Source organism: Protopterus annectens, chromosome 7.part1 (assembly GCF_019279795.1).
Source record: "Protopterus annectens isolate FY-2018-M chromosome 7.part1, PAN1.0, whole genome shotgun sequence".
In the NCBI taxonomy this organism is placed as follows: Eukaryota; Metazoa; Chordata; order Ceratodontiformes; family Protopteridae; genus Protopterus; species Protopterus annectens.
This window is the reverse complement of record NC_056740.1, coordinates 541,709,049-541,736,166: the sequence shown is the minus strand read 5'-3', so window position 1 is coordinate 541,736,166 and position 27,118 is coordinate 541,709,049. Positions and strand designations below refer to the sequence as shown.

The 27,118-nt window shown below is 42.0% G+C and overlaps 1 protein-coding gene across 4 annotated transcripts in view; it reads right to left on the bottom strand.

Annotated features, from left to right (window-relative positions):
- TCF12 (transcription factor 12) overlaps positions 1-27,118 on the bottom strand; it is a 1,980,472-nt gene that overhangs the window by 102,505 nt on the left and 1,850,849 nt on the right. For all 4 annotated transcript variants that reach the window (XM_044078972.1, XM_044078971.1, XM_044078973.1 and 1 more), the window contains one exon: positions 8,547-8,661. In XM_044078972.1, coding sequence (XP_043934907.1) covers positions 8,547-8,661 — 115 coding nt within the window. The remainder of the gene's footprint in view (positions 1-8,546; positions 8,662-27,118) is intronic.

Genomic DNA, 27,118 nt, shown 5'->3' with positions numbered 1-27,118 from the left:
GGCAGACAGGGATAAAGCCTTGACTATGGCTCAGCTGTCCATTGTTCGATTAGCAGCTTAGATGACTGATGGAGCAGCAGTAAGGGATGGGAGTGCCCATCCTTGGTGGGAGGGTGCTTGGTGATGACACTCCCCGAGGGAAATAGTGGTCTGTAGAGGGCAGCTGCCCTTAGAGTTGGTCGACGAGCCATGGGGAAGGGTTGGGGGAATGGGGGGCAGGAAAGTGGGAAGGGCATATAAAAGAAAAAAAAAATACTCTGAAGAGATGAAAAGACATCTTAGCTCCTGGGACTTGCTTAAGATCCATGACCATCACACCCACAACTCTGGTGTACGTCAGGGGGTTTAGGAGACTAGCTGGTATACCTGGCATAGACATGGGGCACTGGGGGCCAGGACATAAGATTGATGTACAAAGGGGGGGGGGTTAAAAAACAGTTCTGCAGGAATACAAGCAACTGTTCAATCTCCACTGTTGCCAATGTCTAAGACAGGAAATGGAGTTGCAAGTCTTTCTGAGGAAGGATTTATGGTTGTTAGTTTGATTACCCTGAAGAATGAGCAGGCAATGAAACCTACTAAGAAAAAAGAGAAGATTCTTCTCAAGATCTTTCTGCCTGCAGGGCTGTTTACATACTTGCACACATGTTTCAATTACATTGTGGTGCAGCATAAAGGGTGGGGAGGCTTACACACCTATGAGCCTTTCTTTGAATGCTGCCTTAGTTGGCAATACCGCAAGTGGATATAAAAAAATCTCACAGCGCACATATCAAAAAACATGCTGCACACCCTCCTAATAGTGAAAGTACAGTTGTGTACACTTACCATAAATGTAGATGTTAGAGTGTATTCACTGTTGCAGTCATCACATTTGGGTTATCTGCTTGCAGTAGCCCTCAGTCAGCCTGATTATCAAAGTCTTGTGTCCTGCATCATTTGCTGTCTCATCTTCTGTGACGTCAGGTAGTCAGGAGTATAAAACATGCAGCCGATGCCATTACATCACTTTTTCTTGCTTTTAAGCATAGTAAAGGAGAGTAAAGGTATAGTCAAAAGAAGGCAGGGGACTGGAAAGAGGGTAACCAGGACTGCAACAGTGAATATATTCGAACATGTACATTTATGGTAAGTGTACACAACTGTACTATGTTCTTCTTAGCATCTTGAATTTTGGAATCACCAAAAAGGTGTTTAAAGTAGATAGGTCCAGGATAGGGATGCCATGAGTTGTCTTTTCGGGTACCAGAAAGAGTCTTGAGTAAAAATTTGTCCCTTTTCCTCCTCTGGTACAGTCTGAATAGCCCTTATACTTGACAGACAGAACTTGTTTTTGAGCCTCTGCACACTAATTTAGGGGTAGATCTGGCAACCGTTTTGGGATTGGTAGTGTGTGAAAGTGGAATCTGTATCCTTGGGAAACTACATTTAAAACCCATTTCTCCTGGTTAATGAGTTCCCAGTTTTTTGCCTGCAGAGCAATCTTTCCCCCTAAAGGAGCAGTCAGTTGAGAAGGGCTTGAAAGTTTTAAAATTAAGTCATTGAGACAGTTTACCATAGGGGGGAGTCTTACTACTCCCTGATTTGGAAGTGGAGGTCCCCACTGCTTAGTCTTGTGCATACCTTGGGACTGAAGCCTGGGTATTCTGCTGGAACTGGGTTTGGACTGAGAAGGCTTGGAAGAGGCAGGAAAGGACCAATTCTTAGAAGGCCAATGCCTACTAAAATCTTGGAGGCTGTACCTGCAGGAAATCTTTAACAGTTTGCATAGATTTAGCTTTTTTCTCCATCTTTTTAAGAACTTCTGCTTTGTTGCCAAATAGGCGGTCCTGATTTAAGGAAGCATCCAGTAATTTAGCTTTAACATGACCTAGCAAGGACTGCTCCTTAAGCCAAGTATGCCTTCTAAGTACAGACCCAGTGACAGCAGCCCTGCAAGATGCCTCTAGTGAATCAAAACCACATTGCAAAGTACGTTTTCCAACCTGTTCAGCAGAATGCATTAAATCCTGTAAATCCTTATTTTCAGCACAATCAGGAATCAACATAATTTTCTGTTTAAGCAATCCAATAATATGCTGCTGATACTTTAACATATGAAACTGGCAGTTTAAGGCTCTAATGGCCAAGCTTGCAGAAGTGTATACCTTCTTAACCCCCATCTATCCAGTGCCCTGGAGTCTCTATCAGATGGGTAGGATTTTTGGCAGTAGTAGCCTTAATGCCCTTGGGTCCCTATGAAATGGTCTCAAGATCCGCAGTGGGATTTTTAAAAAGGAACTTGTGAGAGTCAGGAACCCTGTAATATCTATCAAGTTTTCTGGGAGCAGGAGGTAAAGCTAAAGGCCTGTGCTGGGGCAGGAGTAAGAAATCCCTAAGCCTCTTTTTAGAATCAGAGAATTCCTGGCTTTCCCAATGAAAATGCTCCATAAGAGTATGCAAGGTTTCACCAAAAGAGAAATCCTCTGGAGGGGAAGCAGAGGGAATAGAGTCCTCTGCATCAGAATCCTCATACGTAGAGGAGGGTAAATCCTGGTCATCAGAGGAAAAGTACAGTTGTGTACACTTACCATAAATGTAGATGTTAGAGTGTATTCACTGTTGTAGTCATTACATTTGGGTAATCTGCTGGCAGGTTGCCCTCAGTCGGCCTGATTAACAAAGTCTTGGGGTCCTGCGTCAGTTGCTGTCCCTTCTTCCATGACGTCAGGGGTATAAAAACATGCAGCCGATGCCATTACATCAGTTTTTCTTGCCCCAGATGTCAGGTGCCCGCTAAAATATATATATATATATATATATATATATATATATATATATATATATATATATATATATATATATATAAAATTAAAAACACAAAAATATACCTCCAAATAAAAACAAATACACCAAAAAGGCTTTTAAGTGTAGTAAAAGAAAGTAGAGGCATAGTAAGAGAAAAAACAGGGGGCTGGAGGGAGGGTAACCAGGACTGCAACAGTGAATACACTCGAACATCTACATTTATGGTAAGTGTACACAACTGTACTATGTTCTTCATGTTTCACTGTTGCAGTCATTACATTTGGGTAGATTCCCAAAGCTATGGTTGGGAGGAGGAGTTAAACAGCATTAGGACCGGCTATAAGGCCCTGCAAAACAGCAGTGGCAAAGCCAGCTCTCGATTTAGAGAAAATTGGTAAATGATAATGTTTGGTGAAAGTATGAATTGAACTCCAGGTAGCAGCTTCTAGAATATCCCTGGTAGGAACACCTCTGAGAAAGGCTGTAGAAGTAGATGCAGCCCTGGTGGAATGGGATCTGATCCCCTGGGGGAATAGTTTTCCATGGTGCTTATAGCAGAAATGAATACAATGACTTATCCATTTGGAAATGGTTTGCTTTGAAATAGCCTTTCCCTCTGCCCCTGCAGCAAATGCTACCAGCAGTTGTTCAGATTTTCTTCGAGATGTAGTCCTGTCCATGTAAAATCGAAGTTGTCTGTGTACATCCAATGAATGCAGAATCCGCTCCCTCTTGTTCTGTGGATTGGGAAAGAAAGTTGGCAAATGAATGGACTGATTAAGAGCCACACTGGATACCACCTTGGGCACGAAGGATGGGTTGGTCCCGAGTGACACCCTGTCCGCATGAAAAATGATGAAAGGCTCCACTGCCATAAGGGCCTGTAATTCAGAAATCCTTCTAGCCAAAGTTATTGTTAAAAGGAAGGCTGTTTTCCAGGAGAGAAATTTTAAGTCTCCAGTAGCAGCTAGCTCGAAGGGAGGGAGAGTGAGTTTTTCCCATACAAAGTTAAGGTCCCAGGCAGGGATTGGAGCTCTCCTGGGTGGTCTCAAGTTTTTGGTCCCTCTGAGATACTGCTTTAGCAGAGGATGAGAGAAGAGGGGAGGTTCTGTGTTGTAATTAGCTGAAACGGCTGAGGCATGTATTTTTATGGAAGAAAAAGACAGGCCCTTGTGAAGCATCTCAGTTAAGTATTGCAATATCTGAGGTACGTTGGGCACTGCTGTGCTTATCCCTTAAGACTGATTTCAGGCACAGAATCTTTTCTATTTGTCAGCATAAGATTTTCTAGTACTAGGTCTTCTCGCCTCCAAAATGACATCCATCACAGATCTACTGAGGGATGTTAAGGGGGAATTTAAGTGATTAGCCAAGCTGCAAGATTTAAAGTTTGGAGCTGTGGGTGCAGAAATTGGTTGTTCTGCTGAGACAGTAAGGAAGGTGTCTGTGGCAGGTGCCATGGAGAGATTTGTGACAGACTGCGTAGGAGTGGGTACCAGTGTTGGCAAGGCCAGTCTGGTGCAATCAGAATAATTTTTGGTTTGTCCTGTTTGACTTTTAGCAAAACTTTGGAGAGCAGAGGCAGAGGGGGAAAGGCATAGAGTGATAGGTTTTCCTAACTGAAGAACAGAGCATCACCTTTCCAGGCTTTTTGTGAGGAGTTCTTGCGCAAAAAATTTTTCCAACTGGTAGTTCTGGGGTGAGGCAAAAAGATCTATGTCTGGGTTCCCCCATTTGCGTGTCAACATGTTGAAAACCCGTGGTTCCAGTTTCCATTTGTGTGGGTCCATGAGTTTTCTGCTTAGTTCGTCTGCCAAAATATTCAGCTGTCCTGACAGGAATTGAGCTTGTAGCTGTACCTGATAGCTCAAGGCAGTGTTCCACAATGCCATGGCTAGTCTGCAGAGGGGGGTAGGAATGTGTACCAACCTGCTTGTTTATGTACCACATAACTGTGGTGTTGTCCATCTTTACCATTAGTTGTCCTGGATGAAGGTAGTCCTTGAAGGCTGTCAGTTCATTCTGTACAGCTAGCATTTATTTTTGATTTATATGAAGGTGCATTTGATTTGTGCTCCATTTGCCCTGAATGCACTTCCCTGCCAGATGAGCCCGCCCCATGCATAGTCCGATGTGTCTGTAGTTAGGGTTTGGGTGGCAGGGGGTGGTATGAATGGGAATCCCTTGTTTTGGTGGCAGGCCTCTGCCCACCATAGGAACTCTAGTTGCAGGCAAGGAATGATAGGAATCATTGTTTCCAGGCTGTGACAATGTTGACTCTACAACTTTTTAAGTACCACTGAAGATTCCTCGTAGGCAGTTTTGCATATGGAATTAGAAGAATGCAAGAGGCCATGAACCCCAATGCTTGCAGTATTTGTCTTGCAGAAAGCAGGGTTTTTGTGGCCACCTGTCTGAAGTAAGTCACCAAATAAAGTTGCTTTTCTGGCATAAGGAAAGCCATCTGGGCAGATGCATTCAAGCTTGCACCCAGGAATGTAATTTCTTGAGAGGGTACCAGTTGTGATTTATTTTCATTTACAGTGTACCCTAGCAAATTAGAACCCTTTTTACAAACACCAGATGTTTTTTGAAGAATGGCCTTGTTTTCTGTCTGAATTAGACAATCATCCAGGTATGGATATATCTCAATATTTCTTTGCCTGCAAAATGCAATTACTGGTGCCAGGCACTTTGTGAATACCCTGGGTGCAGTAGATAAGCCAAAGGGCAGTGCAGAGAACTGATAATGCAAGTAGCCTGCTTTGAAGTGGAGGTATCTTCTGCAAGATTCCCTGACTGGGATATGCAAGTAAGCCTCTTTTAAATCTAGAGTTGCCAACCAGGCATCTTTGCCTAGCATAGGAAGTAACTGGTGAAGAGTCACCATCTTGAATTTTGGAATGTCCAGAAAGGTGTTTAGAGTAGACAGGTCCAGAATTGGATGCCATGGTCTTTTCTGGGTACCAGGAAAAGTCTGGAATAGAAACCTTGTCCCTTTTCCTCTACTGGCACTAGTTGAATAGCCCCCATGTTTAAGAGGGAAAGTACTTGTTTCTGGGCCTCTGCCCACTGACTTGGGGGCAGGTCTGGCCATCCGTTTGGAGTTGGCAACGTGTGTAAATGAAATCTGTATCATTTGTCCTGGGTTATAAGTTGCCAGTTTTTTGCATGAAGAGCCAGTTTTCTCTACAAAGGGGCAGCTAAAAGGTAAGTGCTTGGTAACTCTAGACAAAAGTCATTGAGACTGCTTACCATAGGGTGGTGTCTTGTTTTTCCAGATTTGGAAGAGGAGGCACCTCATTGCTTAGTTCTGAAAGTCCCTTGGGACTGAAACCTGGTGCCTTTGGAATGTCTGGGTTTGACTTGAGTGGCTCTGGAAGGAACTGGAAAGGACCAGTTCCTTGTAGGCCAGTTTCTACTAAATCTTGGAGGTTGCACTTGTAAGAAATCTTTCACAGTTTGCATAGATTTAGCTGTATTTTCCACACAGTCAGAAATCAACATCATTTTCTGTTTAAGCAGTCCCATGACATGTTGCTGATATTTTGACATATGGAATGGACAGTTTAAAGCCCTGACTGCCAATGTTGCAGAAGTATAAACCTTCTTACCCCATCTATCCAGCGCCCTGGAATCTCTATCAGAAGGGGTAGGATTTTTAGCAGTAGAAGCCTTAATATCCTTGGGGCCCAGAGAAATGGTTTCAGGATCCGCAACAGGATTTTTGAAAAGGAATTTGTGGGAATCAGGAACCCTGTAGTATCTATCTGGCTTACAAGGGGCTGGAAGTAGAGAATCAGGAGCCATACTAGATTCTTAAAACATATCAACAATGTCTAGAACAGGAGGTATAGCCAAAGGCCTATGCTGAGAAAGAAGAAGAAAATCCCTAAGCCTCTTTTTAGATTCAGAAAAATCCTGACTTTTCCAGTGGAAATGTTCCCTTAAGGTGTTTCCCCAAAAGAAAAATCCTCGGGGGGGGGGGGTTAGAAGGAATGGAATCCTCTGCATCAGAGTCCTCATAAGTAGGTATAGACAAATTCTGTTCATTAGAAGAGTCAGAGGAAATAGAATCCTGTTCAGAAGATTCATAGTCAATTTCAGCCCTAGGCCTCTTTGAAGGAGGGGGGATTGGCTACCCCTGATTAGAGTAAATAAAACTTCAACCATTTTTATCATTTGCTTTTTAGGCATAGGGGACTGCACATGTGGCCTGGGCGTTGGTTTTTTAGACATAGATCGAGATTTTGATTTTAAAGTTGAAGATGGTGTAGGTTTAATACATAAATCTGCAGGTCTGAATACACCCTCAGAAGCCGGTGCCTGCACAGTGGCTCCGGACCCATCCAAGGTAGAGACATCCGCGGGTCCCATAATTGAAGCATCTCGCAGCATACCGGACTCCGAATGGGTCTCAGTAGAGGCCTGCAAATCAGAAGTAGTGGGTATCAGGGGCTGCGAAAGTGCCTCACTGAGTACCGGCCAACTGGCTTAGGAGAAGGGCCGGCAGCAGTTTTGGACCTCAACCGCCTGTTTGTCTTTTTCTTTATGTTTTTTTTTAGGTATTCCAGTAGTCGGACTGCTAACCAACGTCATTTCTGGATAATTAAACCATGATCCAAAATATTTAGAAGCAAAAATGTACCAACGACGAACAGTGCACTGATTAAATAAAGCACAGAACCGGCAACAAGGTACATCGCAGTCAGGGACTAGGCAAGAAATACAGCACAAATGGAAATCCTTATGAGGTATTTGCTTCCCACAAGTAATACAATTATTAACTTTTACTGACATCAGTAAGGAGCAAGAAAAAGTTTCCCCAATGGGGTACTTAGCTTTTTAGTTCAAGACTTCGGTTCTGAAACTCGAAAACGAAAACTTCAGGAGTCAGCTGACCGGCACTTGCGAACTGCTTCTGCTTAAGGCACTGTGCGGCAAGAAAGACTGATGTAATGGTGTCGGCTGCATGTTTTATACCCCTGATGTCATGGAAGAAGGGACAGCAACCGATGCATGACCCAAGACTTTGTTAAATAGGCCGACTGAGGGCAACCTGCCAGCAGATTACCGAAATGTAATGACTGCAACAGTAAAACACAAAGAACATCTGCTTCGGGCACCGCACGGCAAGAAAGACTGATGTAATGGTGTCAGCTGCATGTTTTATACCCCTGACGTCACGGAAGATGAGACAGCAACCGACGCAGGACCCAATACTGATAATCAGGCTGACTGAGGGCTACTGCAAGCAGATAACCCAAATGTGATGACTGCCACAGTGAAACACGAAGAACATCTCAACCTATGTAAAAGTGGTTGTTTGCTGAAACTGCAATGCATGAAAAAGTCTGCCTTGGGTAATGTACCTAATGTAGAAAGTTCCAGAAAAGCTCTTTCAAAGTAACACCTTTCTGATAGAGTCTCTGATGAGCTTTAATGGCTGCATTTACAGTTCACTTTACTACGAATGATTACAACTGACTAGATGCAGAGGGGATAAAACACATTGCAACTGCAGAAAACGTGGACTGTGCTGTAACGTGCATGTGCTCTATGAAGGGCTGGTGCAAATTTATGCCTACACAACCAAACAGATGGCACAACTTAAGACTCATCGTGCTAGCTAGACAGCCCTAATCTTCTTTTGCCATATATGGCCAGATGACATATACACACACAAGTACAGGAGACCAGGAACTGGAGAGAGATGAAGGGAACTTTGCTGTACCCAAGCTATAAAAAGTGCTGATTACCTCTGTAATTATCCTGTGTCTTGTGGTTTAATTCTGTGCTTGTGGCAGAGACTGTAGTTGGCAGAACCGGATGATTGCTATTCAGACTGACACTTTCATCACGATGTGGACCACCCTGCAACAAATGCAAAAATGTCAGCATTTTACCTGCATACTTTGATCAAAACAGACTGCATACAGAAACTACTTACTGACAGAAAGGCAGACAGTTGCTAGCAACCAGCTATTATAAACCAAAGTACACATGCTGGACTAGAAAAGTTTAGTACTATAAAAACTCTTACCCCTTGAAGCTATTCTTGTTGAAAAAATAAACTGCATTTTATTGTTTTCATCTTAACAAAATGTGTATTCCTTTATGAGGAATACTGGAGCTCAACTTAAACACAGAAAAATAAACCTGTTTTTTAGCACATTTTCAGCTTCCACCAAATGTATGCTGTTATCATGACTGCTTAATTCATAGAACCTGCAACTTAATTTTTGTTGACAGAATAGCTTTTGTCTCAACCTGGACAAAACACAAGCAAAGCGCTTCAACAGCAATTTCTACTTCCGCTATCAGCGAAGCAACATAAGTCGCAGGAACCTACTTACAGTACTTGCCTTATACGTAAGGCTTGTCCCATTTTCTGCTAACTATGCTGAAGTGATGCTGCTAATCAGAGAATCTCTTGCACTCTACTCATCCATTAAACATCCCAATTATATCTCCATTCCAAGTGCATTTATATTTAAATGCCCACTGTGTCTTGCCATTTGAAAGCACCTAAAGTGCAAGCAAAATGGTTGACATCACATATTTTAGAGGACAATCAAAAAACTCACCTTTGTGTTCTTTAAGCTGGCAGGTGGTATTAATCCCTGAAAGGAATGGCCACATTTAATTTTAAACATCTGTCCAAAATCAGACTTGCTGATTGGACATCCTGCAGCAGGTGCTTCAGAAATGCTGACTTGCTACAGCTTCTGGATGACTATATTTTTCCACTGAAATTAATGCTCTAAATGACTAAAACGTTGACCTGGTAAAGCCAAGAATCCTGTACAATGGGAAATTTAGTAGCCTCAGTACACAATGTGCCCGCAGACTGAAATAAAGTAATCCTGTTCTTTTGCTAGAACCCTGAATCACTTTTAGAGAAAGACACTGTTACAGACTTTTTCTGCTGTATAACCCAAAGTACAGCTGGATGTCTCCTTAAATAAAACTCTTAAAATGGGACTTTGGCTCTTGTGTATTGGTTAATGCTGAAGAAACTCTACCTGCTTGGGGCAAATATCACGTGCACCAACTATTCCTCTAGTGCTCTTATGCTTAAGGGACTACAGAATGTCATGGAAATGTCACAGTATAATGAATAGTGTACGGCAAGCATTCCTTATGTGGCAGTCTTGGCAAAACTGATTGGAGGGAGGGTTTCTCTGCATTCCATTACAAAACTTTAGGGAAGAAATGCTTAACGGTGTCATCAGAAAGAATATGGGCAAGGGAAAATAAACTGTAACTAGTTTCCACTACTTCATTTTGTCCTTTTTTCCAGTACAGACTCTATATACACATCAAGCCATGGTCACAAGAGAAAAAGGGGACAGTGGAAAGCCTTGCTTTATAGAAAAAAAAAATGCTAGAGATTTGGTGCAATGTCTGCCTACATGGCTGGATGTAATGTAACACGCACACTACGTGTGTCCAACAGATGAATAAAACACTCTACCACACGAAGGAGAAGAAAATGGTGCTAGAAGAGGGAAGCCACATAGCAGGGACACCACTGCCTTGGCACAGGAAGAAGGAAAAGATCTGAAGCACATAAAACAAACTCCCGAGAGTACACAGTGAAGGCTAACTGGAAGCTGTTAAATTCAGCAGAAATTTGCACATCTATAAAATGTTTGAAACAGGAGGATAAGTGAGCCATGACAATCATGGGGCCAACTTCATACATGGCAGAGCTCTGGAATAGAAGAAAATCTATTTGCAAAACTATAAAAGCTGTCATTGCACAACCTCACCTAGTTTCTACCACAACACAGCAGTAACACGTAGCAGCAAGCTACAACCCTTCTGAGCTTCGGAAGGAAGAGCTGTGCCAACAATTCAGTGCACAAGGAGGAATGAAGCTGAAAGTGACACCAACATTTTCTGGCCCAAAATGTGATCGATCTCCATTAGATGATGCACAGGACAGTAAAACAGTTTCATTTTTTTAAACTGACTTAAGAATAGACCAAATCCTAGCAATTACGATGCAGAAAGCGGTGGTGTGCAAGTCAGTGCTGGGAAAACCATTGTTGGCACGGGGACCATCACCCCACAATACCCTAGCATAATCCAGTAAGGAGTACAGATTCTGAAGGTGAAGGAAAGCTAAATATTTTTTTCTTCAATAAAGCTTTCTGAATGCATACACTTCCCATATGTACAGGTAATATTGCCAGGTTTTAAGCAACCTTTAGAAGACAGCATTAGTAGGGAAGCTAACACCATGCAAAATTCCATCATGACATTCTGAGATCCGCAGCTCAAAAAAATAGAGTATACAATACATTTCATTGATTATGCACTACATATGTGGCTTCATCTGTTTCCCATTCATGAAATGAACTGAAGAAATGTACAAATTGCACATTTTTCATTAAATGGTTTAAAAATATCCAAGTTACACAGCTGCAGAAATTCAATTTGCATACATTTCAAAACTTCATCTTAAATTCTGCACAATTGCTTACTTGCATACTGACCTCATGAAAATCACTGCACCATTCGTGAGCTAAAAATAGCCATAAAAGACACTGAAAAGTGCAGTGCTAGAATTCTTCTGAACAATACTTTCAAGAAGGAATAAATGAAATACTTTCCTCCTCCAATTTCTAACAAGGACTAAAGCTACACTAAAATTCAAGTCACAGCCAGCTCAGCCAACTGTATCAATTTAGCAGACAATTAAAAAAAAAAAAACATTCCTAGAACACAGAATTAACTACAAGTGACAAAGCAACTCACTGGTGAAGGGCCACTAATCACTCTTCCTTCACATTTCACACTCTCTTCTTAAACTTCTCTGGCCATCACTATGCACTTCCTAGACGGGTTTCACCTACTCCTAACTATGAACCTTTAAACTGCATCTCACCCATGAATGCACAAACTCACATAATTAGTGTTTCTGCCACAGCAAAAAAGGTCATCCTGTAAAAATGCAATAAACAAGTAAATAGAGTTGTGTATGTATTCAAATAACAAGGACACACTAGCCTCTACTACCTCAGTAGTAAGTGCAGAACTATGACCAACCAGCAAAAGTTCCTATGCATTCTTATAAAAACATGCCAAGATGGCTAAGCAGTTTGCACCGCCATATTCCTACTGTAACACATCACGCACGCACCCACCCACAACCCTACACCGCCAAACACGAACAGTACATGGAGTTCACAGGTAAAAGGTACTCAGCATCATCTTCTGTGAACTGCAATGCTTCTACAACATTCTTTGTTAGGCCTCAATGCTTCACAACACTGTTTCAAGAAAAGGTGTGTAAAGTGCACCTGCATTTAACATTTCAACCACCTACAATCCTGCTCTGCTGCAAATCACATTTCAGGGGGTTTGTAATACAAATAAGGTCCTTACAAAGTAAACTGTGGTAGCCATCACAGCCTTTCAGGCTTTTAACTTAAATGAAAAATGATTCTCCTGAGCAGCTGAAAGCATCTATATAAAGGCAATCTTCCTATAACTAATGCCACACAGAACTTGACTCAGACATATACAATTCAAACGTTTACAGACTACAAAAATTCTGTCACACACTGCTAGTTAATACAAATACACTTTGGACACAGATTAAGTTTCTTACTATACGGTACAGCAAATATGCCAGCTGCACAGTAAAGACCATTAAAACTAGCTTTTTGATGACAGTCATAAATTAAAAATTGCTTTCAAAATAAGTCTTTCAGTCCACAAAAATCAGATAGTACAACCAGTACCAATAATAAAACAATGAAAACTAACAGTTGCCTGCAAAGTATTCTTAGAAATGTACCTTAAAATAAAGAGCAATGTACAAAATCATAGGACATGACTTCTGGTTCAGCAGGTCACCACCTGGTGGTAACCTCTGTTAGCAAGTATATGGTAGTACATACTCAAAGGGGAAGGCATTGTGGACTTAAGTAGTGATGTGGGTAGTTTATGAATGGGGGGGGGGGGTGCTGTTAGGACATACAAACATCCTGAAGGCTGGAATGCTAGTGAAGATACAAGCAACTCTCACAGCTACCTGTATGATGGCTCTACTGATGGCTTACTGCATCACGTGCTGGGGTAATTCCTCTAGCACAGGAAAAGGAATGGATAGAGTTCCATTGGTGGAGGCAGGCAAGGGGGGTGGTAAAAAAGCTTGTAAAGGGGGAGACATGCACTTTAGCACAACAGCTTAGTATTTTACTCTTGAGCTAACAGTGTCTAGGCAGCGTTCATTACCTGCACAATCACTTACCTCAGTGCAATGTTTTGACAGGGAGTAACAACTTCAGTATTCACTGTTTAATGAAATTTCCACTACATGCACATTCTACAAATGGGCTCATCCTGTTCACAAAACATTTCCATACACTGTCACTGTGAATGTGTGTGTGATTAGTTTGCATCTATGTACATCTAAGCTAAGTTGCACCCTAGTCTGAACACACGGAGGTGCTATTGCTTAAGGACACTAACTCCAGTTTCTGATTGAAGCAGGAAGCCTAGCGAATAGATGAGAATTCCATACAGAAACTTCTTTCTCCTTGAACCCACTTAAATTTAATTCTGTGAAACATCTTTGCACTGGAAAACCCCTGCACAGAATAAGCATCTTTATAATTTTAATAATATATTTGAATTACCCAACAACAACTTTGGTAATAAGTTAAATTAATAAAAATATCTGTGACTATCAAACTTGACAATTTTTTGCTGCATTACTGACAGTTAAAATCTATAATGTGGGTTAGTTACGGTGTGGACTGACCTCATAAAGGGAGATTAATAACCATGTTCACAGCATGGAAGAGCTGATTCATGTACTTTTTCAAATTCTTCCTTATGACAATTTGTGCACAGCTCTATATTCAAGCAATCTTCTAATTCAAAGCAAAAAAGGACCAATATAGTTTTGCATGCTACACTAGACGTGCAAAATACAAGCAAGCACTCTTACTTAAATCAAAGCAAAAGAATATAGCATTTTTCTGTTCTGTGTAATACATTTACTAAGCGATCCCATCCATGGATTCCAAGGGCAAATTTTAGAATACTACAGGAAGACCGTCATTAACTTCTACCTCCATTTAATCCACGTTATGGATCACTGCATTCTCAATTAATGCAACTTTGCTTAAAGAAATCACAAGGCATTTCACAATACTGAAGTTTCCACTTGCTGAAATCAGCAAAGTTGTGTTCACATGAGCACTTCTTGAAATCTCATAGTAATAGAACTTTGTGCTTTAACTGAGCACTCTAGGTCAGGTAATGCTAACTAAGAAGTGTCCCCCAGATTCCATACTGGTGCTCGCTCCTGCCTTATTCTGGTGCATTTCTACCACACTTAATTTACAAGCACCAACATCCAGTGCAATCTAACTTATTTTAAATACAAAACTGACCGCCTTAAACTCCAGCTATACTCTGTTGCATATCGTCTACTCAGTGAAGATCTCTGCTTAACATACAAGGCCATGTCAAACCCAGAGCTGTTGGACATGCTACACTTAAAGAAATCCCAATCCCTCAGAGCCACATGCTCCAGGGATCTAAACCTTGTCATCACAATAAACAAAACATGCTGGAGGGATAGGTTCCTGACCCAGAGACTCCCCACACTCTGGAATAGACTGCCCATACATGTCAAGCAGAGTGCCTCTTTGGCCCTCTTCAAAAGGAACCTTGACGATTGGATGGGAGAAAGGAAATTCACCCCGGGGAACACGTCAGTCGCCCTGCTAGACAGGGGTCCAGGGAAGTAAATAGTGCGGGAAGAAATAGCCAGGGAATTGTTAAGGCTAGGCTTGTATAGGCCCTAGGGCCGACAGCCTAGTACCAACCTATGAAATGCAAATGAGCATGCTGCCTTTAATTCAACAGCTCCATGACGACCCGCAGCATCTTTACAAAGCCTGAAAACTAGCTAGAACAATTCGAACTACTCCTAAATCCAAATTAAACTAATATTTTCACCTCCCACTCAACAATCACACTCTTGCAACTTAAAAGCATTATCTACCCATCAATAACACAAGACTTTCGCTGGGATTAATACACAGATGAAGATTCGATCAGTACCACCCAGCATGCAGTTCAAAAACTAACCATACATAAATTAGGAGTTCTTTATAAAGCAACTTTTTTCTTAACATAAATATGCATGCAAGGCTATAATGTATCAACTCCTCAAGTCTCCTATATACGTCATCAATTTTCACTAACTTACCCAAACTATCTTAAAATAAAAATGCAAAGCTTGCAAGAAAACATTAACTGGTCATTGTGAAATGCTTTCCTCTCAACTGTCTGGAGTTTGCTAATCTTATTACATTAAGACTATCTACATCATCTTCTATATGCCAGACAGATGACTTACCACCCCCCAAGAAAACTGCTCTGACTAAACCAACACCTAGCACTCGCTCAAAAACCTAAAAATTGTAATGCAAACATATGTACTCTGTACATGTTGCTAAACTGTGGAAGTCGATCCCAACATGCATTAGAAATACCTCGTGTACATCTTAAAATCTTCAAGAAGTATGTCTTAAAAGAAATGGTCATGCAATAGTAAAAACCCATTACTAAAACCCTTTCTTATAATTCTTATCCAGTGCATAATTTACAGCTCCAGTGAAATCAAACCCATCAATATAACCGTCCTTGACCTTGTTATCGACCACGTTACTAAGTCTCCTCCTGACTCAGTTAAATCAAACAAATGTCAGATCATTTCCACACTTCACTAAAGCAATCTCCTGCTTACTGGTCAGGATGATTTAAACATTTTCACACAAATATGAATATGCCTTATTCACTGTGTGCTAAAGTTACAGTGTGCCTACATACACTTGTAAAATGATGCTGTGTGTTCAACTTTGATGTGTTCTAAGTACTCTATATACTAACTTTAATAGACATCTTTCAATTTAACATGCTACAAAAACTGCACAAATAATTTCACATCATGATCGCTTAAGTGATAAAGTCCCAAGTGCTATATTTTGCTGTTAGCTGATTCAAATGTATGTAATTAAGAGCTTTTCTTTCTGGGCCTAAACTGAAAAGGCGTTTTGCCCAGTTAGATCTTCCCAGTAAAAAAGGCAAATAAAGGAAAATAAAGAAAGGTACGTTTTTGTTGTTAGTACAAAAGTTAACCCTTCAGTCAGCAGATTTACCCCAAATATGTCCTCGCGTATCTATTCAATTTTGCATTTAACCCCCCCCCGTGCAGCATTCTTTATGCAAAAACTGACTGCTACATTTTTTTTTTATTTTAAACAATTCATAAGGCAGAGGACTATAAAAAATTGTGTACACAGCTGAAAACTTCTGAGTGGGTGTGTCACAAGCACACACACAACTGCATTTCCCCCAGCACCTTATTAATGTGTGCTGAACCTAACCCTACACCTAACCCCAACACTACACCTTACAATAAATCCTCTAATACTAGTACTAATAAAGACTCTGACACTTCACATTTACCAACACAAACATACACACCACTAAATATATCCCCTTCTCTAGCCCTTACCCTAAACCCTAATCCACAAACACACACACTCCCACGTCCAAACTAAGCAGCTTTGGCACTAAAACACAACTTCATCTTACCACAACTGCAATTCTTACCTTAGGAACTTCCAGCACCCAAAAGGTCACTTTCCCCAGCAGTAAATGTTGTTGGTAAACTAACTACTCAGAGTGAAATGTACACACACACTATGTAGGGGTCTACCGGACTTTGTTGAAATCCGACAATCAAATTGCAGTTTGTTGAGACTGACAATATCGAAATACTACTTCATCAAACCATCAGAACAACAAAGATCTTCCCAGGGTAAGAAACCACTTACCCAAAAACAAAACCTAAATCGCACAGTCTCTAAACCACCCAGGTGGGGGGTTATGGCCCTCCCAATTAAATATACCAACTGCGAGATCGCACTAGAGTTGGGGAAAAGGCAAAGTTCATCATCTTATACACACACACACACACACACACACACATATACACACACAAACACAAACACATATGCATAAATGAGCATTACTTAAATCACAAGTTTTTGGGATGAAACTGATACCTGGAGAAAATCCAATCAGACATATGAAGAACATGCGCACACTACACAGCAATCAGCGGTCAAAACTGAACTCTTGACTCTGGAGTTATTAGGCAAAATCTGTAGCACTGAGCGACAGTGCTCTCGGGTGCCTCTTCCAGAACAAAATACTGAACTCTTCCTAGCATAACGTACGCCACCATAACATTTAAAGTACAGAAGGGATGTGTGTACTTCACAAGCATTACACACAAAAATCTGATCCAATTAATACAGAATAACAGCAGCAGCAGACCACCACCAGTAGTTTCAACATTCACAGATTTTTAAATACGATTACCTTATCAAATGATGCTATCACTTGAGCAAAAAAAAAAAAAAAGCGTTTTTTTTTAAATCTAGTCTAGAAAAATCAAAACAGAAAAAAGAACCTTATCTTTTGCAGGGGGGCAAGGCACCCTGCTCATCCCCTGCAAATTATATATACCTACTCAGACATCTCAGCAGCAGCATAAGGGCAAATTCCCAGATGCTGCTTTTCCATGACCTCGTACAGAAAGCAACCAAAAAGTTAAAAAGCAAGCCTGTGAGAACGCTCTTACAGACATGTCAACTATACTGTGTCTGTATTTATGTATCTGTATATAGATATATATATATATATATATATATATACATATATACATACATACACACACACACACACACACACACACACACACACACACACACACACACACACACACACACATATATTTACTGTTAAGTTTTCTGGACTGTGGATAAAAAGCTCATAACAAGGTGAGTTCACTTCTACATAAGCACAATGCAGACAGAAGCTCTCACCTTACTTCCAGTCTACAGTACCATAACACAGACTGTGCACTACAAGGAAGAACTTCAAAATCTATGAAGTTACAACTTGCAAACAAGTGCAGTAATTTCAAATTCTGAAATAAGGGAGTATTGGTGTGAAATCTGCCAAACTGGCAAAGGGTGGGGGCTTTTCCCCTGCATAATACAAGCTCCTGTACACAGATACTTGATTTTTCTACTTTTTCAGTCTCGTGGCACTTCCACGTAATGACTTCCAGTCAGGTTATGTTCTCATTAAGACGTTTCAGTGAGCTGCATTTCAGTAACTTAACTTCGGAAAGGTGAACCCGAAGCAAGACAAGGTGCAGATTAAGATGAAGCACAAACTGAGAGGAAACAGACTAAACAAGCTGAACAGTGTTGATCTGTGCTAAGAGCCCATGTTATTGTGTTAACCATAAACACAGAGTGCACAGCTGTGCTTTGAAAATACAACAAAATGCTCCAAAAACTGAGAAGGCTCACTCTAAGCTCTATTTCCAAAACAAGGTTTTTTTCCCCCTGTAAAGAGGGGAGTGCCTTGCTGCCAGCTCACACTACTTGGGTTATTTTATCAAAACAAAAGATCAGAAGTTCCAGACGCATAGTTACTTTTTTTGAGCTTTTAAAACTAAGCAATAAAACTGCTGAATCAAAAATGTTTCTGCTTAACCACACTAATGTTAGGGATACATTCTGGAATCCGTTCCACTTTTCTGACTCCAGGTTTTCTTCAAGCCCAACAGTGCCTTCCAAGCATTTTTCAGGTTCTACTGCAGAAAGGCATAATTTTATGTCCAACCAGAAAACTGCAAACACATTTCAGGTCAAATCCTCCAGCATTCTACTTTAGTACCCTCCTGGTGTGAATTAACACTTAAATGAAGACAAATTTACACAAAGTGTGTCCAAACAAAAATGTCTACAATCTTTTTTTTTTTTTTTTTTTTTTTTTTTTTTTTGAGGGGGGGGGGGGGGGGGGGGCAGATGGTCTTAACATCTACCATACATAGAGTTTCCTTACTTCACCCCCTCTGCACTCTATTCCAGAGGGCATGGCTGGGTGTTGTCTGTTTAATGTTCATCAGTGTGGACAGCAATGGGCAACCACTTAATCTGCGTTAACACAGACATTTTCTCTGCCCCACTGAACTTTTCTGTACTTCTGCCGAGCCTTCATGGCTCACAAAGGCCACATAGTTCAGTTTTCCATACTGTCATCTGTCTGGTTATCAAATAAAAAGAACACTTAAGAAAATGCTCAAGCACACTATGAAATCACACTAGGTTCTAGTCACAGTTGTAGAATAACAGTTGTAAAATTTGGCTAGGTCTGTTTTAAGAACAATTTCACTGAGGAGGGCAGCTTGCTGAAACTGCTCCCTTCAAAGTGATGCAGCACAATTTTCTGGAGGGAAGGGTGCACCCTCCCCCGACAAAGTGGGAAGTTCTGCCCCTTATCCAACACACACACGCACACACACACACACACACACACACACACACACACACACGCACACACACAAAATAAAAATATGAACTCCAGAACTCTGGACGAAGAAATCTGTCTTACTGACAAAAATGCTCTTGATTAGGACGACCCCTCACTAAATTTAATGTCTAGGCACAATACCTGTACACTGGCTAGCCTCACTCCAGAAATGGATCTGGGAATCTGCAGAGAACTATCTAATGGAAACCAGTTTGTAAACATATACCTTTAACAAAGCAAAAATCAAAGGGAAGCCATCATCAATTTCCAGCGCCACAACTAGCCAGTCTGCAGAAGGACTAAACATAAAAGGACGAGTCGCACCTCAACCTACTGCAAGCAAACGAAAATGAAAGCAGAAAAAATTGGGGTAACCATCAAGTGTTCTTTATTCATGAGATTAAGTTCCAAAAAGAGCTCTGCTCCACTCTCTTCTGAGCAGCTCTCCAGCAACAGACTTCCATCTCTCACACAAAAGACTCTGTACCAGATGTACCAGATGTACTGGATGTACCAGACTTGCACATAACCTGACAAAACCACACAAACTCTACCTGTACATCATGTCTGTGGATAAGTTTACAACTGGTAGTTCTATACTGAACCCACTGATAACATGGTTAACAGAAAGGGGTACAGCACATTTTGCTGAGATCCAGCAAAGTTGTCAGCTTCAGTGAAATCTAATGACAAAGACAGTGTGTCCTGGGTGGAGTAAGGGGCAGGCCTCCTTCACAAAGGGGGCTTTGCCCCCCCCCCCCACATTCCTAACATATTCTAAGGCTGCACAGTATAAAGGACAAGTTACTGAAATGAGATGTTGCTTTGACAGGCCTCAATAATACATTTAAATGCTACAATTAGCTTTGAGATCAATTAAATTGTTCTTTCTCTATATTCTGACTTGAACCTCTATACTTGCACTCTAATATACAGATGCATTCCACTTTTGTTGCCCCCCTTTAGGACATCACCAAAATCACCCCAGTTCCAAGTCCACTCTGAACCTGCCAGCTTATCTCCTCACCTCCATGGACTTACTCTGGCATTGCTGGGACTGATCATGGAGTCTAAGGGCATCCTGAGGGATATGCAATCTCAGCTTCCATCTTGTTCGCCTTCCACCCATTACATCTCTATCCACTTTCAATCAATCACTCTTCCAAGGGCAACTCCCCTAAGGGGGCATCACTGATAAATGCCCTCCCATCCAGAATGGGCACAGCTTTCCCTCCCAGCCACTCCGTCAACTGTCTGAGACACTAATCAAAACCAGGTCAACTGGACTGTCAGGGCTTTATCCCCATATGCCATTGGAACAGCTTGCATTCCACTTCTTAACCTAAGTTAAATGACCCCTGCAGACCACTTTTGTGCACAAGGGCAAACATTCAAGTACAACAAATATTCAAGGACAATTCAGAATTGCTAATCAACCTAAACTGTATATTATTTAGGAGAAAAATGGAGAACCAAATGAAAACCCACACTAGCATATGGCGAACATGCAAACTTCACACTATCAGAATCATAACCCAAGACCGTAATGCTGTGAGACAGCAACAAAATGTAATAACTACATCCAATCTACAAAGTGCATGAAGAAAATATACTAGAAAGATAATCAGGAAGAGGCAGGGTTGCACTTTATTAAATCAAGAATGAGACCTAAAAGGATGACAAGATGAGAAACATTAGTAGAGCAATTCTTATATACCACCAACTTCTGGAACAAAGAAACCAATGTGCAAGGGCAACGGTATATCACAAACAGTATGCAAGGGTGACGGTATATCACAACCAATATGCAGGGGCGACGGTATATCACAACCAATATGCAGGGGCGACGGTATTTCACAAACAGTGTGCAAGGGTGATGGTATATCAGTGTGCAAGGGTAACAGCAGGGCTAAAGGATTAATGAGATGCAGGTAACACACATGCATACGGCAATTCTGAGTGGAGTTTGCAGAAAAGGTGATTTCCAGCCCCCTGCTATAAAGCGCGTTTTGGCGGGCTTTTCCAGCTATTGAGAACTCAGCACAGCTCCTCGTGGTGGCCAGCAGTGTTCCTCTAGCAGCAGAGACCAGAAAAGACTACCTTTCCAGATTTTAAGTATTTTTCTTGGCTTTTTCGACTTTTTGTGCCTTTCGACTACTGTTTCTGCTTGTTTTGTCAAAGTATGCACTGTTTTTACTGTGTTTATAAGCTAAAACTGTTTACTGCACTTGCTAGTTTAAGTTTTGCCTAAAAGTTAAACTACAGGCTAATACACTCAAGTGTACTAGCTTTTGATAGCATTTAGTCGAAAATCATAGCATTTATTGTGTTTTCTGCTTTTCTGTAAAAAAACTTAAAAAACAAAAAAAAATATCCTTGTTTTCCATACTTTCCTAACTAGTGTTCCAGAGACCAGATTTTGCTGATCCCTGGGCTTTGTCTTGGTTCCTGTGTTTCTCCATTTTCCTTGTTTGGTCAGGGGGAAGTTTCTTTACTCACCAGTGAGAGTGGGGAGTACTGAGCTGCCTGTGGTTTAAGGCAGTAACTTGTAGTTTATTGGCCATTTTGGGTCATTTCCTGTCTTTTCCAGCCCCCTGCTATAAAGCGCGTTTTAGCGCGCTTTAGCGCGAATTAGCGCGGAGTTGCCACTGTTGCACACTAGGGCAGCACCGGTTAAGCAGATTTAAACTATTCGGGCTACCTAAAGTCCACTCTTCAAATTTTCCCTTAAAACTACCTTCCTCGAACTATACTACTGATCTAATCAGCGTATCCTATAACTAAAAAGATCATCTCTACTTGACTCCAAGTAGACTATTCTCTATCTGTTAAACCTAGCACTTGCTCCTACAGTACTTATTACCTTGATACGGCACTCTTATAGATAGCACCCCAAAAAGGCAAACCCCCATTTCTCGGTCACCCACGTCCCCGGAATCTCTTTTAAAGTTTTTTTGTCTAGGCCTTCTAGCATGTCGAGGGATCAGTTGCTAGTGTCCTCTCCTGCTCAGCTGGTGAACCTGGGAATATTGAGGCAATGTTACAATTGCCTCATGTACACAGACAACCCTCTCCTCCTCCCACAAAACACAAATACATGCGAGAGATGCAACTATATGGCCAAACTGGAGGCTGAGCTCTCTCAACATAGGACTGGCAAGACCAGTCAGGAGGAGAAGGTTACCACACACACTATAGACCCAGTCTCACATAGTACCATCACAACCTCAAATCATACACATAAACACACAAAGACATACTCGAGGCTCTGATCAAAAAATCTACCAAAACAGCAGAGGCCACCAAAGCAGACACCCAAACAACCACCACCTCAGAACACAACACCTGCAACACATAGACCTCACAGTCAGAGTATCAAACAGTCACAGCCCTTAAGGCCAAACACAATGCCAGACACACTAGTCATTGGTGACTCCATAGTCAGACACACTGACGTCCGCTCACCAGACTGAGTAAGGAGAAGGTCACAGTAAGCTGCCTGTCGGGCTAGAATCCGCCACATAACGCAAGCACTCAGGTCTCTCAACAGCAGGTACAAATACGACTCAGTCATTGTCCACGCTGGTGTAAACGACCTGAGACGTACCTCCTTGGACTACATGAAAAGAGACATTGAGGAGCTCTCTGATTATGTAGCCCAGGCAGGTATGACCCTGACCTTGAGCAGTATCCTACCTTCACCAAGAATGATGCCACAATACAGAGATAAGATGACCAGCTTTAACAATTGGCTTAAACTCTGGTGTCATTCAAAGGGGATCCAATGTCTGTCTGCCTGGGATGACATGCTGGACAAGCCACACTGCTTTGCAAGGGACGGCTTGCACCTGTCACCCCTGGGATTCCGGATATTGGCAAAGGCTCTTGCCACCCCCATAGTGCCTTTTTTAGGCAAGGCTCAAATTCTAAACCTACCACCCTAGAACACAAAAAAGGAAAAAAACTAAGGGTAATACTGCTCAATGCCAGAAGTCTAAATCTCAAAATGCATGCACTCGAGGCCCTTCTCAGTATGGAGAACGTCGATGTCTGTGCTGTGACAGAAACCTGGTTCAAGGCTCCTGAGAGCACCCCAGCACTATCAGGTTTTACCTCATATCATGCGTTCCGGCCCCAAAATCCGGACAATACCAAGAAAGGAGGGGGGGTATCCATATTCACCAAGGACACCCACACCTCAAGACTGGTGGCAACGCACGATGCATCGGAGACCATCCAGGTGCAATTAACCATAGGCAAGACTGCTCTGTAAATTGTAGCATGTTACAGGCCACCCTCACAAACTCAGGAACCTCACATGGCCTTCCTGAAAACACTAGAGGGGATAAATGTATCACCAAACACCATCATACTAGGTGACTTCAATTACCCTAATATAGACTGGGAACACTACTCAAGCCCAAACACCCTAGCCCAAAAGTTCCTGGAATTCATAAACTCAAATGCCATGGAACAACTAGTCACCATCCCCACAAGAGGAGAAAACATACTTGATCTCATCATCATGAACATGGGAGCACAATGTTCAACACCGGAAGTATACCCCTCACTGGTGAGATCAGATCACAAACTAATCTCGCTGGAGGTCCTCATCCCACCCCACCTGAAATAAAAAGACCACAGTAAAGAACTTCTCGAAGCCGACTTCACACTTCTAAAGACTAGTGTGGTCTCCTTTAAGGCCCCCGAGCTGGCGGAAAACAGTACTCAAGCCGCTGAATCACTTACAAATGCCTTCTACCAGCACCTGCAGGACTGCATGGATAAGGCAATCCCAAGCAAAACAAAGACTCTTTGTACCAAAGGCAAGCGTCCAGTCTGGTGGACCCCAGCCATAAACAAACTCTACAACAAAAGGAGGAAGCTACTACAAGATAGAGCAAAATCCTTAAAAGGTAAGACACCCTTGATCACTATAAGTAAAAAACTAAGAGCTCTCATAAAATCATCCAAAGCAAATTTTGAGAGAAAAATAGCTAAAGACTCAAAAGACAATCATAAGGCCCTCTTTAACTATGTTAGAAACCTGGGAGGAAACTCCCAGATATGCTCAGAACTAGTTCAAAATGATGTGAAGATTACTGATCCTACAGACATTGCCAACATACTGGCTGACAGGTTCAGTGCAAACTTCCCCCCCCGCCTCCCACCCAAAAGGAGAGATATCTATACCAAGTGATTGCAGCCCCCCAAACATCTCCAACGCCCAAGTAAGAACTGCTCTCTCCAAAGCAAAAAACACAGCATCCATGGGACCTGATGGTGTCCCCGGCTGTGTGCTCCACGAACTCAATGAGGAATTAAACCCACAGCTAGGACAGCTGTTTAATCATAGTCTTACCTCTGGATACGCACCCAGGAGTGGCGCACTGCAACTGTGGTCCCACTTCACAAAGGCGGTGCCTCCACCGACCCTGGAAATTACTGGCCCATTAGCTTGACAAGCCTTATCTGCAAAGCCATGGAGAGGATCATAATGGACCTCATAAATAAAGACATAGGGAATTTGCAGACTTTGGATCCATCCCAGTTTGGCTTTGTCAAAGGCAGATCATGCCTTCTAAACTTGGTTGACTTTTTGAAACAGTCACCAAAGCCATTGATGAGGGAAAGGCAGTCCATACAGCCTACCTCGATCTGGCGAAGGCCTTGATACAATACCCACTCGGGTATCATTGAAAAACTCATCAGCTTAAATGTTAACCCATACATCACAAGATGGGTTGCAAACTGGCTGAGTGACAGAACCCACAGGGTCAGAGTTGCTGGCGCCATGTCAGACTCAAAGCCTGTCACAAGTGGTGTACCACAGGGCTCAGTCCTGGGCCCACTCTTGTTTGGCATCTACTTTTCCAAGTACAAGCAAACACAGGAGGGTTATGGCTGACAAAGTTTGCAGATGACTGCAAACTGGGCCATAGTAGAAAACACATCTGACACAGATATCCTTCAGAAGGGTCTCACAGAAATGGATAACTGGTGCCAGAGCCATGGCCTAAAGTTAAATGCCAAAAATGCATAGTCATACCCTTCGGGAAAAACAAGGTTTCTAGCTACCAAATAGGTGGCAATCCACTGAGCACAGAAGAAGTTATCAGGGACCTGGGGACCCAGGTTGATAGTAGTCTGTCATTCGACACCCATGTAGCTAAAGTAGTTAGGAAGACCTTCTACATTGCCCACCTTATCATGAAGGGATTCTCATCTAGATCAAGGGAGGTCATAGTCTCCCTATACTCATCACTCATCAGACCAATGATTGAGTACAATGCCCCATTCGGAATGTATCTGACCCGACACTTGCAGCAGCTGGAGAGGCCACAAAAGTTCCTCACCAAAAGGATAAAGGGTCTCAAACATCTGTCCTATGCTGCCCGACTGAAAGAACTCCAGCTCTATTCAGTCGCCACCGCTTGCTCAGAGGTGACCTTTGCCTAACATACAAGGCCATGTCAAACCCAGATTTGATGAATATGCTTCACCTCAAAAAATCTAGATCTGTCAGAGCCACAAGGGCGGGAGACTTAAACCTTGACACGGCTATTAATAGGACATGCTGGAGGGATAGATTCATCACCCAAAGACTCCCTATGCTGTGGAACAAAATCCCGGTATATGTGAGGCAGAGCACCTCGCTGGCCTTGTTCAAGAGAAATCTTGACCAATGGATGGGAGATCGCAGATATAACCCAGGGATTACCTCAGTGTCACTGCTCGACAGAGCCACAGCAAAATAATGGGTATAGTTCCCCATACTAAAGGGGTGGCGTAAGCCACAAAACTATGGGCTAGGCTTGTAAATGCCCTCGGGCAGATAGCCTAGTATGAACCTATGAACCTATAAAAGAAAACTGGTAAATTCCCCCTTTCAAGACTTGATGCTGTAAGAAACAGATATACTTGTCTCAAACAAAAAAGTCACACTCATTTTTTTGAGATAGGAATATTTTAACTATAAAAGAACACCAACAGCAGAAGCCTCGCAATCTTTAGAATAACCAGGTTCACGTCAAGTCAGTGACCATAACTTCACTGAAACCACTTCCACTGAATAAATATTAGATGAGGTTTCCTCAAAAATAAATTTTTCACACCCTGTTTGTATTCAGGTTAACTTTTGATTTTTTTCTTTTATTTAGCCTGTTGTAATTTGTTCTTGGCTATGTGGATTCCAACTCAGTTTATCACTGAATTACTTTCTGTTGTACAGTACTGACACAAATGTGATGGGGCATTTCTTTTTGATAGGCATCTGCCCTCTCATCATATATCCACTTACTCTTGTAGCAAGAAAATTTATTTTTCACTTTGTCCAGCTGATTGGCCCATCTGAAGGGCATCCCAGTGCATTACAGATCCATTTGTTTCCACCCACTCTGCCTAACTCAACAACCCATTTAAATGGGGCTGGGTGGGTGGTACATTTTTAGCCACTGTGGGTTTTGTGGAACTATGCTCACTGCTGTAAGCAGCGAGGAAGTGAGTACTCAGAGGTAACCTCTAACAACTGGTCAGACTTTTTCAGTCGTACTTCTACATGTCAGACTACTGTGCGATGTAAGCAGTAACACTTCCACACCTTCTTACAGTGTTGCTGACATGCCGCTCAGCCAAATCACTTTGAGTGACCACAGCTAACCTTCTAACCTCTACCAAGCCCTTCCAGGATGGACAATAAAATCCTCTACCCCCACCACAGGGCAAAATATCCTGTCACTGGCTGCTCAGACATACCCCCTTCCTCATGGGCAGGCCCACTAACTGAACTCCAGTCACCCAAGTCTGACTCAGGCCACAAACACAAGTAAAAACATGAGAACTGCATTTTCTACTCACATATTAAAGATTCACTAACAGACAATATAGAATAGTACTAAAA